Below are 21559 nucleotides of genomic sequence, written 5' to 3' on the forward strand. Positions count from 1 at the left end.
CACAATACAATAATTTTTATCTCATCTACAATACATGGCAATTGCGTGATTTGCAGTAGTCATCCAAAATTGGAAATTGTACATGGAATTGTTAACGCTTTTTTTTCCATTTTCATCAAAAATTTCGGATATATGTAGTTATATCGTATGTAAGTAATCGAATCACGTCACTTTTAAACTTAATTCTACTATCACAGTATGTACCTTGAAAAAATATAGTAAAACGAGCAATAACGTTTAAAATATCCTGTTTTATCATGACGCGCAAATCGTTTTAAAATAGCGAAAGAATCTTACTCTATTAACAAATATATTCATATACTGCAATATATATTATAAAAATACACAAATACAAGTGTAACTTTTCAAACGAAACTATAATCAAAGCAATAAATGAGATTTTCAAGTACATACATGTGTATGACATATATTTCGATTTGATTCTTATTATATGTACAAATTACTAAAAATCAAGAGAAGAGATAAAAGAAAATATGAATACTTCAACAAGCATCGTATTCTACTTAAGGAGGTATTCCAGTCTAGAGGCATGAATTTCGGGCAGTTTTTGAACCTCTGTACAAACGAAACAAAAAATATTTTTACTATCCATTTTTTTATCATTTGTTTATTGATATTTTAAGATGACATAAAAAATTAAACGAAAAAAAGAAACTCAAAATTCACAAAGTTATGAGCTGGCAAAGTGGGGGGTCCAAAAAAAAATTTTTTTCACAAAATGGCGGCCGTCTGAAAAAAAAATTTTTCGAAACAGAATTCAAACAGCCGCCACTTTGTGAAAAAAATTTTTTTCACTTCTTTAAGGTTCATGCTATAGCGGCATCTGTACTAATTAAGAATCCGTTCGGCTTTTTTGTTTCAGATGACCAGAAGAGTTGAAATCATGCACGCCAGAACACTCTCTTCTTCTTTTTGGACCCCCCACTTTGCCAACTCATAACTTTGTGAATTTTGAGTTTCTTTTTTCGGTTAATTTTTTATGTAATCTTAAAATATCAATAAACAAATGATAAAAAAATGGATAGTAAAAATATTTTTTGTTTCGTTTGTACAGAGCTTCAAAAACTGCCCGAAATACATGTCTCTAGACTAGAATACCCGCTTAATAATAATTTATGATTTCGTTATACAGGGTGGTTGGTAACCGGTGGTACAAGCGGAAAGGGGGCGATTCTACGCGAAAGAAGAAGTTGAAAATATAGAATAAAAATTTTGTTTAATCTTTTCTTTTTCTTTCTTAAATTTTTCCATCGAGACAACGATCTACAGTGAGAGATACGTTATAACGTACCGCGCGCGTACCGAGCGAAAATTCAAAGTCGATTTTCTCGAAACCTCGAAGCCTCGAACGAAAAATTTTTATTCTATATTTTCGACTTGTTTTTTCGCGTAGAATCACCTCCTTTCCGCTTGTACCACCAGTTACCTACCACCCTGTATAATTTGCCAAGATTCTTCCTAGTATATATTATTGTATAGTTTGTGAACTACTTCATACTGAATATTTATTATATTGAAATAGCGACATTACGAAAAACTCGATGTTCAAATATGTAAATTTATCGATCTGCGAACTAATACAGAGGAAATTGGTATGTGGGATTTAGGACAAAAATTAAAACACTAGACAGCGGTATTTTATATTCATGAAATTTCATAAGCACGAGGCCTTTGTTTTTATTATCTCTGTACAAAAACAGTCGAAAAAATTATAGATTTCTTTTGATAAAGATTTAATTTTTTCGAGCTCACGGCATATGTACAAGCGGGAAATGATAAACATAGTAACCTAAAAACTAAATATAATTATACATTGATATAATAATAGATATATAATAATTATAATTCGTAATAATTAATATTAAACCTACAGTCTACAGATTCGAGAGTGTACGTAACGTGTTCCTCGTGTCTGTTCCATGTATCTCGTCAAAGTTTATTCGTCTACGCGTGAGTGTGTGTGTGTATGTATGTATTCGTGTCTGCCACGTATGTTTTACATGTGTTTGTTAATGACGGTATAGTATACATACATCGGTAAAGTGAATTTCTTTTATGCAGAGTTCTTCGAACAGATTATTTCGCCCGCAATTATTTTGAAATCATAGCGTGTCGTGTTATATCGTATCGTACGCGTCCAATGTATGTATATGTATAAAAGTTTGTCTATGTATGTCTCTATGTGTCTTACAATTAGCTGTCCTGCCTGTTCTGTACGTTTGTGTATATGTGAACGAATGTTTCTTTTTTACTTGTGCACTGGCCAACAGGGTCGCCGAATTCGGATCTCGATAACCTTGGGTCAGTGTTCTTCCCTTTTGGTTTTCGTCTCAAACGAGAATACGTAATAAAATCAGTATGAATGTTCCCTAATCGGTACAGTAAATGCGGTATCACAATTATGTTACCACGATGAGACCCACGGCCCACTTTATCCGAGTTGAGCACCCCTGTCAGGCTATACGCTCTCCTAATGTCCAATATCCATTCTCTTTTTTATCCCTCGTTATACTCTCAAACCTCACCCTCTCCCTCTCTCGCTCTCTTTCTTCCACGCTTTCTCTCGTTCTCACGTTCGAAAAAAAATGCTTCGACTCGGACTAATCGCTTGATTTTCCTTGTTCCTTTTTAAACTATACCCTCTCTTTATACTATATATCTCGTGCATTCTCCTTCCTGGTGTCCCAACAAAACAGTTTATTTGACAGAAAAGAAAGACACGCGGCATATATGTAGTTTAATTTCGCGCTTCATATACATGTCAGATTTACTATTTCGACTATTGCCTTTCTCTCTCACACAATCTCAGTTACTCGTCATTTTATATCAACAGAGAAAGCGGAGGGAACACAATGAAAAATACGAACGGAAGACGCATGTATTCGCATTTATGTATATAAATCTATCTCGAAACAATCGCAAAATTGCACGTGTTTACGCGAAGCGAGACTGTAATCCATCAATATAATCAATATATATTATAATTTTGAAACCACAACCGTACAACTTATAATTAAACTAGCTCTAAAATTTCCGGCTATAGAAAATTAAAATCTATAAACTTAATATTAAAATATATACATACATAATGTTTGAATTTCATTTTGAAAAATAAAGAAAATAAAAAAAAGAAATTCTCGCTTTCCGTCTCACGCGTCACTTTTGTGAATTCACGATTGAAATACATCGCATTTACATTAATATCGTATTTACAATTTTCGCGAATTTCAAAGGGCAATTGTTTGCAACAATCGCGCGTATTTGCATAAAAAAATTGAAATATTAAATTATTGGGATTTTTTGTACAAGTGTCGCATTAAATATACACGCAATAAATATTTTTTCCATTTGCACTTTGCAATATGTTCTCTTCCCTGCATTTCCCTCTCCTTCCTCCCGCAACCGTTCTTTACATTCGCCCCAACCCTACCATCATCATCGTCATCATCATCCCCACCCCTGGCCCTAGCATACGTACACAGTGAACGACAATGTTTTCTCATGCAGAACTTTCTCTTGCTCGTATCTCATGCACGAGCTTGCTCGCAATTGGAATCTTGTTCTTTTTTTTTTTTTTTTTTTTTTTTTTTATCATTTATCTTGATTTTGTCTCGCTTTATTTAAAAAAATACTGAATTAACCAAGCTAAAATCACAGACTGCTGGTGCCATATCCCAGCGGGTTTGTACAAATTCTTCCTGAAGGACCCTATGTATAGTTACAAGATGTGTGTGTATGTGTGTATATATACATATATATACATATAAATATGTATATATAATATATTCGTATATATATGTATATGGATATATAGTAATTACAATTCACTCATGAAACGGTGTTCTGCTTTTCTCTCACTCTCATTCTTGCAATTTGTTTCGCTGAGTTTCCTCTCTCGCTTGTTCTCTCGCTACGCGTGTCATGTCATTCATTTCGTGTATGTGTTCATCTGTTACGTGTGATATAATCTACAACGTGTATAATCCACATAGGCGAATCCAACGGCATATATTAAACGAGTACTCCCTATACGATATTGTGAAAATTTTGTTTTTTCCTGGCTCCAACAAGCGAAGGGCAAATAAAACGGAAAGGGAATGTTGTCTTTTTCTAGCTGTTGTCTGAAACTGCGCTATGTGATTCTATGGTAAGTACTAGACGGTGTGCGAGATTTTCTACGTCGCCGTTCGACTCTCACACTTTCACTTGTTTCGTCCAACATTACTTTCGACAGATTTCCCAATAGGTCGTTTAGAGAGAATCGGTTTGCATTTCTGATCTTCGAGATGAAAGAGCGAATTCGAATCTCTTCTTTTTCTATTCTTGTAGTTTTACGCGCTCGGTCACAATTTGAGCATGCTTAGCAATTTTAATCGAACGTTCACAAATTCGTATTAATGTGTTCATCGACTGCAAATTAACAAAATATGTAAACGTATAGGACTCGTTAAAGGAGAGAAACCAAAGTAACCGATAGGAACGATCGAATCTTTTCCAACACAAAGTGCAGCTCGTTTACGTGGATGGAAGAACATGCAAACAAAAAGAAATGAAATTAATGCGTATAGACAACGTTCATATACATATATGTAATGCACAATCCGCAGAGGTTGATCGCGAACATAATTAATCTATAAATTAAATTCGTTTAAAATTGCCACGCATACTTTTCAATATAAACATATTTATATATTATATACTTTTAGATATTAGTACGATACAGGCACGTGTACTCATGATCTTATTCAGAGACGCATACACGCACTTCTAATTAGGTCGCTCTCGCACACAGAGATTGCTCATATTGTCTCTCTATTTTTAATATAATCACAGACATGGTTTCTATATAATTGCTACATACAAACACTTCTGATTCGACACCGAACGCGACAAGGCTACTCTTTCCATTTCGCTCTATTCTTCACAAACATACTTATCTTTTCTCTCTTCGTTTTTTGTCCTCTATCATACTATACGTGTTCACGATTTCATACTACGATCATTACAAATGAACGACATTCTCTCAAATTCTTGCACACCACGTTTCAATTTTTAGCGCGAGTTAATATTACGCGAATATTCCGAATAAGTATTTCCGTCACAGAAGAAAAGAAGAAACGATATATCATCCAATCATATTATCGGACGATGGTCGTTTTCATATTCTACTTGATAGTTATCAAAATCCCACTAAACTGGATACGCCATCGGAGAACCCATGATGAAACACTGTGTCTACATATATATATACATATACGAGAGTATGTACATATATGTATAATTGAACGATTTTATCTCGAAACAATAGAATTGTTATCAAGAAAGCTCCGAGAATCTAGGAAATTTCGTACGTTTTCTTAAAACTTTCTAGCTTTGAACAATGTAGATGTCAGACAATTTTTTCTTGTTACTTTCTACTTCTTCTGTAAGAAAATAATCTTTGCAAGTCGGCATGTTTCCCCATTTTCCTGTATACATATTTTGAAAGCCGTAATGAGTATAAATACATTGTTAAAGTGAACATTTTTGTGCAATATTTTTGGACTTGAGAAGATTGACAATTCCTAGAATAAGAGTAATACAGTGTGTGTGAGAGAAGAATAGGAAAATATACATTAGCTCTAATAGTAGAAGTGAAAAGGAGGGGAAAAAATTGTCCCATATTTATATGGGACTCTCCTACAAAGTTACGAAAGTTTAAGAAAAATTTCATGTTTTAAGTTAGCAAAATTTTCTTGTAAATGAAATTGAAACACACACACTTGCGCGTGTAACACGTAATATACCCATTACGACTTCTATTGCATATATGTATATATATATATACATATATATATATATATGTATAAATGAAACAAGGTTGTTCGATTGTACCAATTTTGCAAAGTAGAAAACTAAAGCGATAAGAAAAAGAGATCGAGCAATACAAAAAAAACTGAGGTTGCGATGAAAAGGATAAACTTTTGCTCACTCCTTATTCATATCAATATACATACATATATTCTTCATTTGACTCGATTCCTCTGTCACGTTCGAAACACCAGAAAAGATAATTATTCGATATATGCACGAAACATGCCCTCTCTTCGTTCGAAGAAAATCACAGATGTTTGCCTCATGTTTGTTGCTTGCTTTCACGTACACTGTACACTGTACGACACTGTTCCTTCCTTTCTTTCTTTCTTTCTTACTCTCATTCATCCTATATGGCAACACACGTACGCAACATAATATGCACGCAACGCACACGGCACACATTCTCACTTTCAATCACGCACTCAGTTTCTTGTGCTCTCTTTTATACATTCGTTCCCCCTCGCTCTATACTCGCAAAACAGATACATAATATACAATTTGGCGCAACGTATTCGCGCAAATATGGTTTCCATCGGCTTGCGCAATACGTGCTCTCTACATACATAATACCTATATATATGTACATATAAAACTCACGCATTTTGTTAAAGGTTTGTACGTATGAAGTGTAACATGTATTTTTATTGTGTCAACGATGCCAACGCGTGGATCGAGTTCGAGACTGCTCGACTACTGATGACCAATGAAACAATGGCTATGGCCGATCCAAGAACGATAATGGGCCACTGCTACGATACCAGTGACATCGAGGATAGTTGATAAATATGATTGCCGTTAGCATGCTTGTTAACGCGTGCTGTAAGAGAAGCTCCAGATCAAAGAAGAAAATGGAAAGGTTGACACAGATTGATAATCGTTTATAGTAACAGGTCTCTTCTGTATGTTGGACAAAGTGGCGACGGAAACATATATATGTTGGTTTTTCTTGGTATGTGTTTGGTATACTCGTATGTGTGTGACTCGGTGGTAATTTGCATTGACCGTGCGAGGTTAGAGAGAAAAAAAATCCTTGAAGCTCAACCAGCGTGTTGACCATGCGGATAGAAGAGAGAATGCAGTATACATGTTATTCGTCAATTTTTCACTGGAAAACCAATTGCTTCTTTTGTCATCTTCGTCCTCGATGTTCGTTCTTCGACTTTCATCAGCGGAGGGAAAGCATACCAAGAACATCGGAACACGAGAGGGTTCAGAATAATCAATTAGATTGATAGATAAAAAACGTTCGTGGAAGAAAAGAGATTTGCGACGATAAAAACACATTGTTGAATCCTTTCCATGAGAGGGGGAGAGGGGAGAGAAGCTTGTTTCGCTTTTCCTCTCACGAGAACAGAGAGAGGGCCACAGACTGGTTCGTTGTTCCCCCACTCCAGACGTAACTTCTTTTCGAGATAAACGGAAGTACGCGGGAGGTGAGCTGAGATCAATTTGTCGGTCTGAGAGAGACCCTCGGAGCGGAGCTCGCCCATATATTATTTTCTCACATTTGCGGGCGCGATCTCGCTAGCAGTCGGTATTTTCAACAGAAAAAGCTGGAAAAACTGGATCTTCTCGTGAAATACGCCAAAACGTAAGAGGACCACTGGTCTAGTTAGACATCGTCGTTACGCGAACGCGCAATATTCTCCTCGAATATTCAAACGATGATGGTGCTCTTCTTGCCATGAATATCCTCTCTTCCTCTTTCGTATGGTTGACAAAAATTCAGGATGACACATATGTATGTGTACGGTTGGACTAGAGTCGGTCGTGATAACGATCGCTGGGATTCCGACAAAAGCTCGTCGAACGATACGTATTGGACGAATTTTTTCGGTTAAATCAGCTTTAGCCAAAAAAAACGGTTAAACACTTTTTTTACACGTTTGTTGTCCTTATTTAGATAGAACAGTGCACACTTCATTTCCTTTGAAACTCGACTTATACAGAGTAAAATTGCGCGTTCGTGTGCACGAGTCAAACATTCACCCGACCGGAGGAACGCCATCACATATCATGAAACCCATGTGCTTTGATCAATCCGAGAGCGTGATGCACGTCCAGTGAAAACGAAACAAGATGCTAGTGTTGTTGCATCGATGAATTTACGTAGAAAAACGCTTCAACTGGAAACGAACGCGGCGATCTGCTCGCTAAATTGCGAATGCTCCAATAACAACGAATCCTTGCAACTTTCGAATTGCTGCTGCTGTTGTTGCTGTTGCTGTTGATGATGTTGATGCTGATGTTGGTGCTGATGAGATTCTTCCGGTTCAGGTTCTGTACGTTCGTATAAAACGCAAATAGACCCGTTTTCACCGATTCTGTAGGATACTTCCGATGGATCGATCCACATGGTGAGCTCGCTTGGAAACAAGCTATGCAATACCGTTGGCAGTAAACCGACGTTAGCACCTGCCTGTGCAATGACTGGATCCATTTTACCGTTGATACGTATGCAACGGTAACCGGAACCACGATTTGGTCGATCTGGGAACCAGTGATCCCTGTAACGATGACGCAAAACCTCCGTCAAAGAGGACTTGAACATCTCCAGCTGACGTTCAGACAGTTGACCTGTCTGAAGACGCAGTAGATGCACCAAAAAATCCGCCGCTGACACAATTTCCAGTCTCATGGTTGGTATGCAATGCGACCCAGGACGAACGGTCTATGATAGAATTTTGCTGATAGTACAGTACCACTCTTCTTTTTCTTCCACTTCTTCCGTTGTTTTCTCCCCCGAGAGAGACGTGAGAGGACGCGATCAAAAGAAAGCACTATTCCTTCCGTGATTCGAGAGGTCACGGCTCGGGAGAGGCCGTTGTTGCTCGCGGTTCGCACACAGGAGTCTTCACAAAATGGCGTCGCCGCCACGTCGCACGATCGCGTTTAGTATTCGTTCGTCGACGCTCCAGCGCGAAAAGAAATACTGAGCGCTTTTCGATTGTTCTTTCGCAAATATCGACTAAGATATGACACAATTTGTTCCAATCTTAAAAGTCTCGGCGATAGTCGCGCGTATCTTCTGTTTTATAATTTTCAAATTTCGTTGGGATGGTCTCCCAAAAGCGACGAAATTAATCTGTCGTAAATCAGAGATGTCGTGACGATCGTAACTCTTTCGATCGTGAACGCGTTCCAACTCGTTTCTCCCAATCGATCTCTGAGATATACCACAGAGATTCGTTAAAACGATGAAACGTAAAATTCAAAGAACGCAGCAACAATAACCTTCTTTTCTTCTACGCTTCACTTAGTGCACCTTGTAACCGGGCAAAACTTTCTCGCGAAACTCAATCGACACACTTTTTTCCGACTCACACAACAACCGCACCCACCAACTGCCAACGACTTTCTAGTGGCAGCGACCGTCGACGCGAATGAAGTAGCTTTGTCTCTTTGTTCGCGCAATCTAGAGTGGGGATAGTAGTCGCACTCTAATTGGGTCGTTCCGATTCCCACCATAACTGTCGGTCACGTGACCGTAATCTGCGCGATTTTGGCTGCGCAAATGTTTGCAGCTGCGTCCCGAATACGGATCGTCTGCGCGAATAAAGGTTCTCAATTGGTTTATGTATACTGTATACTATATACACTACCCACATCAAGCTTGCAATTGATAATTTTCTGTCCTCACAACATTTTTCTGAAATTTCAGTTACGGATACGCATATAAATATACTAATATACGATCTAAGAAATAAGAAATATTAAAGAAATATTAGTGTTTTCTAGTGTAGATTAATTATACATTATTACTGAAAAATAAACGATTTAACAAACTGTTTAAACGTTATGTCAACCTTTAGTGGCTACCAAAAGAATTGTACCTAAGCGAAAAATACCGAATCAATTGGTATGATTTGATAAGATTTGAGGAAAAGTCAGAAAGAAAAGTAAGAATGATATTTTCAAAATTAAAAAGGAACATAGTACGAAATAAAGGAGAATAAATTAATGCCAATTGTATTTCAATTGGTTGGTCAAAATGTGTTGAAAATCATACTAGTAGTACTTATTCAAAATCATTAAGTAAAATGGAACTATCAATTTTCTTGTAGAAACAAGTGATTAGAAACAGCGTTGAGAACAAAGTGTTGAGAAAACAAGTGATTAGTGTAGCTAGTATGACATCACAGAAATAACGTTCTAATATTATTATAAACATTTATAGTTAATATTATTATAGTGAATGTGTATTATTTACTTATTATTAGTCACACAAATAATTTACATAGCATTGATGGTTACTAATAAATACATTCTGTAATCCTTTGTTATACAGATTACAAATTGCACGCGATCGTCGCACTGGCCCACCAAAAATTTTGTTCTCGTCCTGTTGATGCAAGATCATTTTGTGAAACATAAGGAGATTTTCTGTTACAAACAGTGTTACCTAAAACCTGTGATTACGATCTCAAGCAAATCTCCCGTGTCGAACTTTTATCTTATGGCAATAGCGTATACGGAGTGTCGGTATCAATCATCGCGAAATGTAACAAAAAGTTAAACCCATAAACAATTTTTTCAGTTTGTGGAATATCTCACACAGGGCTTCCGCAGAAAAATTCAAAGATTTACAACGTTTCATAAATTTATTTTGGCATAAAGTACTCTGACGATGCGAGTAGTAAGGCGTCCATCGCATACGCAACGATAGTCATTGGCACTAAAAGGGTTAAATAATATAGATAATTTTTGTAATATGTCTAGACATAACATAACATTATATATTATATTATATATCTTATATAATATTATATATTAATACTATACATTATGATATATGACTATGATATGACTATTTAATAAATGTAACCTATCCGATACAAATTACATATTATAAGATGTTGTAAAATGTTTCAAATATTTGTCACCTACTTGAAATCGGCTTGATTTATGATATAGTATATAAATATGAGTTAGATCATTTAAAATATGGTTTGAAAAAATGTATTATGTAGGTATATATTGTAAAATAACATGCAATTACATATTAAAGTAAAAGTAAAATTAAAATTAAAAGTTAAAGTAAAATTGTAGCAGATTTCTAGAATAATATTATACTTTTATACGTATTTATTACACTTTTAATTCTCGATAAAGTATCCTTATTCTTATAAGGTACCTTTACCCTTATTGGAGATTTCGAAACAAGGCATTGATTTTTGTAATAGCCTAATATATTGTAACATGTAACACGTAATGAATATTATACGGTAGTACATGTTAATAATGTTTTCATTGCTCGAAAATCCTTGAATACATTCAGTCTTACATTTGATGATATAATGTAAAAATGTATATATTATACGTATATTGGATTTGCGCTGATAACTATACCTTTCAAGAAGCACGAATATGTGTCGAGTATGAGTTTTTCATTATATATATAAAACTGCAAGATATATCACGTACCACGTTAATAATAAATTCTTGCACAATTATTCAAGTACGTTTTTTGTCTGAAATCCTTATTGTATCAAAATATGTCAAAAAGAAAAGCGATTCAATAAGGTACTTGTACCTAACTATAAAATATATATAGATTACTCTAAAGTTATTTGATAGTTATTTACATATTGTTAGTTACATATTTATAAACTGTATTACTAATGCAAACTATGAGGAAAAAAGGGTGAGCCTTATTATACCTATTATTCTTCCACTGTTAAGTTAAGTAAATGGATATTATAATACATATGTACGGGTATTCGTTAACTAATATTACATTATGTTACATAATTCTACATTTCTGCCCTTCTTTCATTTTACTTGGTTGAGGTTAGATCATCTTTCTTGTCCTCCTTTATCAATATCAATGTGACGCTAATTATATTTAAATCAAAAGACGATAAATTTTTTTATTTCTATTTTTCTTTTTTATTTTTACTGAATTCTATTTTTCTGTTTTATTTTGCTTCCGCTTTTTAAAAATTGAATAATATATTTCATAGGATCAATAAAAACAACAATTTAAAAAAGTGAACGAAGAATTACGAAAGATGACAAATTCTTATTTTCTGTTCGGAATATGTACTCGGTGCAAAATATATATTTTATATCAGTCAGATATCAGTCAATACATATATTATTTCAATTTCTGAAAGCAAAAATTTGTATTTTTGACCTAAGGAAAAAGTTAGCTGGTCGTTTCTAGTTTAAAACATTTTGAGGTGGTGTTTATCGAGGTATTTGAGGTGTTGATCGAGTTTTGCGACTTTCAGAATAAAGATTAAAACATTTGATAAAGGAAAGAAAAGAGAACATGACAAAGTTGAAAGTAAAAAGTGAATATTGGATAATAGCAGAAAAAAGTGACATTTTTCTGTTTCTATACAGTGGCACAAAATGGGCTACGATTACAAGCTAGAATTATAAAAATATATATAGTCACATTTACAAACATATATATAATATTATATTATATTTATTTCTTTGCTCGAAATTCGAAAAATTCATTTATATCGTATTTCATTGAATCAAAAAACGCAGTTTACTGTATCGATTTTCTCACAATTTCCCCTGTCCATTTCGTTCTACCGTCGGCATCGCTGGATTAGTTCCCTACCTGACCAAGCTTGATAACAGCATACCTAAAGAACGTACGTAGGTATATACCTGATGGTCGAGGGTGATTCACTATCCATGATCTTACAATAAGCATCACCGACCCCGTACTGTTTAGCTACTTAGACCGAGCCGATCGATCGAACATTAAACCAGTCCCGTCGCATCAGTTTAGAAATACGTGTCACACATTATAAAACGTAGCCCTGCGACGAGTCTGACTGTTCTTCATTTAATAACAACGACTACAAGTCCGATGCCGACAACCGTACGCAACCTTTATACCAAAAAACCTTGCCTGCCTACTCTTGTAACCTTTTCAATTCTTCTCAACTGCCCTCTGTTTCCACAAATTCTATCAATAGCGTTTCTACGACTTGGATCAGTAACTCTCAGTCTTTTGAGTTTACAACATATCAAAATATTAACGTAACGTAACGAAATTTTTTCTTATAAATATCGAAATCTACAAATACCATTTAGAATCGCGTAATTTCTACCACTTATTACTTTGAAAAAGAACAAAAAATGTTCATTCGAAATTTTATACAAATGTCCAATAACTGACTGGGAACCACTGATGGAAGGGTGTTCTGGAAGCCAGAACTACATACGCATACATACATAAATCGTGCAGCTTTGAACGCAATGGACGTTGTTTCCTGCACTCTATACATTATTCCTCGTTTGTTTTTGAATAACCGCGATTACAATTGGAATGATTTAAAATGTACATCGAAGATTCTAAAAAGATGAAATGTACGTATGAAAGCAATTTATGCGGGAAACATTTTATTTCATAATTTCAATATAAAAGACAAAAAGTGAGAAACTAAAAGTCTTAGAATAATAGCGTGTACTAATTTAATTAATTGACATAAATATTTGTAAATTAATTTATGAATTAGTCGAACGAAATTATGTAATTTAGATCGTCAAGGATTTTCAAAGCTTACAACTAATTGTCACAGTCTGGTCACAATTACAAGCAGAACGATTTCAAAGCATTGTTTGTTTGCATGGAACTATATAGGAGCTTCGCGTAAATGTAACAGACTTAAATTTCCGTTGCACGGATTACGAGAGAGCGCGCAAACAAATTGCCGATATTGTACAACGGTATAATCGCGTTCAAGTTTGACTCGGGATTCGTGGTAAAAGTTATCGAGCATTTCCGTCCAGCTTTATCGTATAGTCTTAAGTGCAATTAACGCTCGTCTGTGTGACTCAACGCTCAACAGTGAAGAACTGCCTGCACACATATATATATATATATATGTATGTATATTTTCAATATGTGTATATGATATTCAGAAACGTGTTTGGACCGCTATACTAGCGCAATCCTCATACATATTATGTATAGTGCGTTGGAAAGTCCCGCGGAGCGACACAAGGGCAATGGAGGTACTTTTCTCTATTCTCTATCGCTCGCCCTCACGCGTTTCTATAATGCCATAATATAATATATATACATATTCCTTTATTTGTATAAATGACACTTTCAGTCAGTACGCGTTCTTAATTAAATAACATACTAATTAAATACAAATAATTCAATATTATTCGCATAGTAATAATATACTATAATATAATGTTGATCGCAATTCATCGTTTTCAGAGAAAATTAGATACTAAATATAAAACATCCGGGAAGGAAGACGGAATTCCGTATACCATATAAAAGGTATATGACAAGGATCTTGCAAAGGTATGAAAAGCAGGCCTGATTTGCCAACTGTTTCACTATGTAGAACATTTCATTCGTAATTCCGGGAGTTTACCGTTGCCAAGTTGGCAACTAAGAGTCGATCGATAAACTCAGATTATTCTGGCTGGCTTCATTCTCTGCGTATATGGACCGGTTTCGAGTAAAGTTTCCATACATATTGAGAAATCGTGTATTGCCGCCGGTTCTGCATTCTTCATTAATTTAGCTAAAGTACTTACTTACTTGTTTTTACAAGTTTCCCCTTTTCTCGCCAGCCACGACTCAGCGAAAGTGACGCATGTTCTTTAATATCACCTGCAACAGAAAGCTAAACATGAATGCATGAATATTACTTTCATTTTTCAGCTAATTACATATATACTACAATTCATTATTTTGTCATTTATTTACAGCCACTTATAGTCACCTACAGCAACCTATAGCCATGTTTTTGTGTAATTATTGTTCACTGCGATAAATGTTTTTGTGTATCTCTATAAATTGTAATAACTCATAACACATATGAGAATAATCCGAAACTTTAAAACTTCGTTACTTCTTCACCCGAATACTCCAAATCTGAGTACTTACTTCATTATACACATATATAATAGGTACTAGGCAATAATGTTATTCCGTTATACATATAACCATATATGTCATGTTATAACATTTCGTTATGTTAGCTTTTTAACAAACGATTATTATACAAAAGATATTCAAATCATTTCAACGCGAACGATTTTCTTGTAGCTTCCAAGGTCGCTATCAAACACATCTACAAACGTTAAACGTTAAACGTTAAATGTTAAACGATTGATGCCTAAATATTCCTTTTAAATAGTTGGCGCACTTTGTAGTCGCCGTCTGTAATCAGCTAACGGTAAATCATCTTAGCGCAGGATACACGAATAGATTTAATATTTCAACGAATGGCTACTTCTGTTGCTTCGTATTTTACTTACGTTATGTTATGAACGATCGCAGCAAACGAACTACGATAACTACGAAACTACTATCACTACACTACTATCGTGAATATCCGAGCCGATCAATCTACGTGAAATATTTTTCAATCTAAATGTCTACTTCTAAAAGAAACGATTGTAGATAATTAATTTTTTTATGTAAATATTTTATATTCTTTTTGATAAATAAGAAACATCGCTATTAACTCTGTGATTAAAAGTCGAAAACGAAATGTTGCGAATATATTTTTAGAACTAATATGATTTTAACACGTAAATACAAATTATCATGTTTACAATCTGCAGAGTGTAGGTATCGTATACATATATCGTATACATATATACAGGGTGGTTGGTACAAGCGGAAATAAAAATTTTTCGTTTGAGGCTTTGTTTTGGAGAAAATCGACTTTGAATTTTCGCTCGGTGCGCGTGCACTTTATCGCGTCTCGTTATAACGGATCTCACTGTAGATCGTTGCCTCGATGGAAAAATTAAAAAAAAGATTTTTATTCTATATTTTCGACTTGTTTTTTCGCGTAGAATCACCCCCTTTCCGCTTGTACCACCAGTTACTAACCAGCCTGTACATGCATATAGGCAGTGATAGTATCTTATGCAAAAATAAATCGAAAATAGGGAATAATATGCTTTTATCTGAGGCTGATTACACGGTCGAATAGAAGGATGTGGCAAGTACCGCTATTATTGCTACTACAAAACCGCGTCTCTATCTGACGCAACGCAACACGACGCGCCGTGGAAGAATACCGGCGAATACCGGTAGATTAACGTGACGCGCATGACCACGAGCACTGAACACTACGCTCGCGAATGTTTGCGAACGTTGACGCATCATACGGTATATGCACCATTGATGCATCTGTGATAGATACTGATGCTAAAGCAAACAGTTACGTTACCAACTCAAGGAAATATACTATAAGTATAAAGTATAATATATATACTATGTATATAAGTGTACTATATAAGTATATATACTTATATAGTATACTATACTATACCATATACTTTTCAATTCGACAAGTTTAAGATTAAAACAAGATCGCAGAATTAAAAGTTGGATACGACTGCAATGTCTTTTTGCAATTAACCCTTTTACGGCAGCGGCATTAAGATTATACAGCCATTATACAGCTATTATACGGCCATTATACAGCCATTATACAGCCATTTACACATACACAAACTGTTGTTGTTAAGCATCCGAGCAATAATGCAATAGGATACCATATAAATTATATTAATTAGTACTTATTGTTATTACTGAGTGTTATATACATACATATATGTACTTATAATATTGTTAGTTTTTAATTCATTCGTGTACATAATTATTACTATACTAAAGATAATTGAATTTCGTTTACACTTTACCGATAGAGATGTGATAGTGTAGATGTAGATACTGAAACAATGGTAATTGACGTATTGATGCTCTTGTGACAATATAATAAGTTAAGTGCGTAAACAGAATGATCGAGGGATATAAAGATCGAACACGATTGAACAAATGTATGTTACGATTTATAGAAATATCATTTCTACAAAAATATAAAAAAAAATTAAATATACTGCATGTCGATAAAATAATAGTAGAGCATGTGCGTTTATCGAGCCTACAACCATTTATTTTATATAGTTAAATGGTGAAAGTAATCGACACTATTTAATACATATGTAGCTATGTATAGTAATGTATGTACAGGTTATATACAGGCGACCTAAAAACACGTCAAGCGGATGAGTGGCGGTTCTTTGTGGAGAGATAAGAGAGAAGTATACAGTACAATTTGTTCGTTCGGGGCTTTATTTTCGAAAAAATCAAGTTTGAATATTCATCAAGCATAATTGAACAAATTCCGGCCTGGACAGAACTAAATAATGGACAGGGGGTCATTCTATGCGTGAAAGTAAGTCGAAAATGTACGATAAAACTTGTTCGCAAGAAGCTTTGTTTTCGAGAAAAATAAATTTCAAAATGTATCATACGCGTGGTATATTAAGGCCGATTCTTAACTAAACTCTATTTTCATGAAAATGAAACCTTAAGCGGAAAAATGTTATTCTCAATCTTTTACTTATTTTTGCATCTACAATAACATCTTATTGGTCGTTCATACGTACCCAATTGGTAATTAACCAAGTTCGAGTACGTGCAATTGACAAATTTTCAATTTTGAATATCTCGAAAACTAAGTCTCGAAGGAAAAAATTTCATTTTATACTCTTTTTGTAGCGTATAATATATAGTATATAGTATCTAGAATCCGTTTTCACGATACAACGATTAAAGGCGGCATACGCCTCGTTACTATCCATAAATCGTGCCGAGAATGAAAATTAAAATTTATATTAAAAAAGAAAGGGTTACAAGTATATATCTATGAAACATACATATGTACGTATAATATACATAGCTTAGTAGATGTAATTTCCACATCTAATCTTACGGTCTACTAACTAAATCTAATATTTCTACCGTACAAATATATCAGATTATTCATACGGAAACAAAGGATATTAGTGAATTGAATTGACAAATAATTATATGTTACAGGCTTGCATGTATGTTTTTGTAAGTTGTTTGACAGCTTTTGTAATTTTACAAATACACATCAAATACAGTAGACAGAGCTAACTTATCTGCAACTTATAAAATTTCAATTTGTGTTTTATTACCAAATTTATTACTGTTATGCTATTATAAAAGAATTTGGTATTAATTAATAGCATTAGTATTAATTCCATAACACTGTTTAACAAATTTTAACTTTTTTCCGATGATGCAACCTTCAGTAGATGGATCTTGTAAACTTTTGAGCTAAACACGAATCTGCAAACTGTTTCTGTCCCAGAAGCCACAGTTATTGAAAAAAATCAGGTTTGAAAAAAATTGCAAATTTTCAACTTTGAAGATGTTTTGTGCTTTTTACAGTAACAAATATCGAGTTGCGGTTGAGACGACAAAATACTGTGGACTCTCCCGAATAAAAGGATATGTTACTGCATTCTAAATATTTAAATATTTTTAAACGATGATCAAGGTGAAAAAGACACCTAAAACGGACCACTTTTTGCTTACATTTTCCGATTTATTTAAAAAACTAGAGGACTAAAGGAAATTCTAACATTATTACGCGATAGAGCAGACATTTTTGCTAAGGAAAGCATAAAGAAAAATTAGAAAGTCACCTTTTAATTCCAATGAAAAAACGAAGAAGTTTGGCAAAACACGTGGCTACGGCAATGGCACTCAATGCCGGCGGCTAACGACCGCGCGCATTTAACGGTTCCGGTATGCCGAACGGTAGGCAAAGCATCCGTCAACATTGAGTACCACTGTCGCCTCCCTGTATTCTGTCGAATATGATATTACGTTTCGCTTTTGCATTTAAATCAAAAGGTGATTTTCTAGCTTTTCTTAATGCTTTTCTTAATGCTTTCCTTAACATAAATCTGTTCTATCGCGTACTAATATTAGATTTTCTTCTAGACCTGTAGCTTTTGGAATGAATTGGAAAATGTAAATAAAAAACAGTGCATTTAAACATCTATAAATGTTTATAATGCAATAACAGTACATATCATTTTATTCAGGAGAGGTCACCGAATTTTTTCGTTTCAATCGCAACTCGATAATGTTACTGTAAAAGCACGCAACATCTCCAAAGTTGAAAATATGCAATTCTTCTTAAAATTGATTTTCTCGAAAACTGCAGGGTTTAGGAAAAACCGGTTTGCAGATTCGTGTTTAGCTCGCAAATGTCTACAGAAATCACCTACTGAAGATTGGAAAATTGGAAATTAGATACATGTTGAACAATGTAATGAACCGTGTTCTGAAGTCGAAATCTCAATGATAATCTTATTATTTATTGTTAGAAGTGAATTTTGATCAAATGTTCAAATAAATAGTTCGGTATTGCTTTCTGTCCTTCGACTATAATTTTTGAACGATTCAAATTTATCGAAATCTAATACGAAGATTTGCTAGGTTTAAAATTTGTTAAATCTTTTCTCTTTCCATTGTCACACTTTTTAATTAAGTATGATGACTTGTAATGACTTTTGAAGCCATAGCTGCGCAAATACATACAAACTGGGTAAGCGATAGTTTCATGAACGTTACTGATCTCGTCCAAATGCTTACTTTACTGCATACATATTGTTATTACTAACGTTTGCGAACCTCTTGCAGAGAGCGAAGGATTCGCGGCTTTATCGTTAAAGTGTTTACCAAGAACTGTTCCCCGAACCGTTCCGACTAAAACTGCAGTCATCGAGATCTCAACTATAGCACCTTCGTAACTTGGCAAACTTCCACGACGAACGAATATCAACGAACAGTCATAGGGTCGATTTAAAAATAGGATGGTGGCTCGTCCTTAAAGCCCACGTTACTTAAATACAGGTTTTCACACAAGAAATCACGCTTCGGGAAAAACATGTTTAGTGTTAAGAACGCTTTTTATAACACACCGTATTTGTTGAAGGTTGAAAGACGAATAAACTTTAAAGAGTAGGTTTTCCTATCTATATCGGTTTTCGTTTCAGAATTATAATAATACACTCTGTATACAAATGCTATATACAAATGCCATACGTTAGTTTCTAAAAATTAATTTTATCGTATCTTAATATGGCGCGTCCACATGTACCTGCTTATAATCGTGATAATAAAATTAAAGTTTAGTTTTCTAATTAAATTACACGCTATCGAAGATAAGTAAGAGTTCGAATACTTTTGAGCGATTGTTGAATAATAAAGCGATATTTAATTTTAAATAATATAGTTCTCTTTGTAATATGTATATATACGTGTAAAAAGTATCAGGATATCAAAAGCTTTAAAGAAAGTATTATTCCTAATATGTTTGTACCTAAATACGAAAAGCGAAAAAATTGTCAAATGATTTTCAATGAAAGTAGAATGAAAGTAAATTGCAAAGCAGAAAACGAATGGAATGCCTGAAACCTTACGACTAAGGGCGACTAGGGTAAAACGAACCATATGGTCGGTCAAATATAGCAAACTCAAAATTCGCCGGCACGAGTATAAACGGGTGCTGTATATTCAAATTATGGAGTGACCCTTCTCGAAAACTTGACGAAGGGGAAAGGAGGAATTACCACGTACAAAGCAGCAGGCTTGCTTCTCTAAAAATCAATAGCGCTGCTTCAACCTGGTATACGCTGATTAGTAAAGCTAGCAAAATTCGCTCCAAAGATATTAATTTCCCATTAACTTTTTACTGAATAAATATTACTCCAAGTATCGCTTTTAAATTTTGAGAAAAAGATATCACGAAAGACGCGAAAGATACGGATAATACGTAACGCTACTGCTCCAAAAGTATCCTATTGTAGTATCGTAACTACTTTAATTAGTTTATTAATGATAAGTAGATTGAACAGGTGTTAATTGAACAGAGAATAATGTTAAACATGAACGAATCGCAGTAAACGTATAATAATTAACACAACTGAATAATTAATCAACGACTCTCATCAACGCAATCCGCACTCTCTGACATCTCAACTCATACTGCTGTTAATTCGTTTATTGTCCCCTAGCAACCCCTTGTCTTTTGTCTTAGCCTTACTACATACATGCTCAGCAACCGCTTGTTTATAATCCGCACAACACCCCCCATACCCCTCATCCATGATACTACACTATTATTTCTAACGATGCGATGCAATTACGTTCGAATGTTTGAAAAGTAATTTGCAACGACAAAATTGATATTTGTAGATGCCAAGCTCTATGAGACAGTTTTGTTATTTGAAAAGCTTTTCATCTTCGAGTTACTTAATTTCTACACTATGAGGCAGATAAGTACACTCACAGCAAGTAACGATATAAAAAGGTGACAAATGTTGATTTCCCATTAATTTATATATGTACACATTTTAGTGATATTCACATACTGTTATTAAAATTTCGAATTCAAATACTTATGTATGCATAACCTATTCCAGAGAAAACAATGGGATCGACACTCTATTATTGAATTATTAATTGAACCTCTTGTTTTACGAATCCCTTTGATAGTAACTGAAGTAAGAACAGGCTCTAACGCCATATCGGCTAAAAGATACTTTAACATTATCACAATTTGTATTTGATAATGCCCAATTCGAAGAATTCGAGTCAAAGTTAGTGTTTAAACAAAATTTCTCACAAATATAGTTTATCTGTATCCATCATATATCGAGCTGAAATTCTAATCCATACCATGAATTTTCTCGATATTGTCTATATTATAAATTATAAGTCAACGGATTGAGTTTAGATAAGTTTTCAAATAAATATTTATGTTATATTTTATATTTTATACTTTCTACCATGCCAAGTATGGTAGGTAAAGTGGATTTTACAGTAGCTTTGAATACAATGAAA

The 21559-nt window shown here is 34.3% G+C and overlaps 2 protein-coding genes across 3 annotated transcripts in view; both read right to left on the reverse strand.

The window, feature by feature from the left end:
- LOC117240027 (inositol-pentakisphosphate 2-kinase) overlaps nucleotides 1–21559 on the reverse strand; it is a 77933-nt gene that overhangs the window by 27444 nt on the left and 28930 nt on the right. Inside the window, exon 2 of one of the 2 annotated variants that reach the window (XM_033505873.1) lies at nucleotides 14404–14492. In XM_033505873.1, the coding sequence (XP_033361764.1) occupies nucleotides 14404–14492 (89 nt within the window). The remainder of the gene's footprint in view (nucleotides 1–14403; nucleotides 14493–21559) is intronic. The other variant, XM_033505874.1, reaches the window with a different exon arrangement.
- LOC117240030 (protein BTG2-like) lies at nucleotides 7007–9286 on the reverse strand. Its single transcript, XM_033505880.1, has one exon. It carries the CDS (start codon nucleotides 8513–8515, stop codon nucleotides 8000–8002), a length of 516 nt encoding a protein of 171 aa, XP_033361771.1. The 5' UTR covers nucleotides 8516–9286; the 3' UTR covers nucleotides 7007–7999.

Source organism: Bombus vosnesenskii, unplaced genomic scaffold, assembly GCF_011952255.1.
Source record: "Bombus vosnesenskii isolate JDL3184/JDL3185 unplaced genomic scaffold, Bvos_JDL3184-5_v1.1 scf7180000014535, whole genome shotgun sequence".
NCBI classification, from domain to species: domain Eukaryota; kingdom Metazoa; phylum Arthropoda; class Insecta; order Hymenoptera; family Apidae; genus Bombus; species Bombus vosnesenskii.

Coding starts and splice junctions, on each gene's coding strand:
- LOC117240030 (XM_033505880.1), bottom strand. CDS start 8,515: ATGAGACTGGAAATTGTGTCAGCGGCGGATTTTTTGGTGCATCTACTG.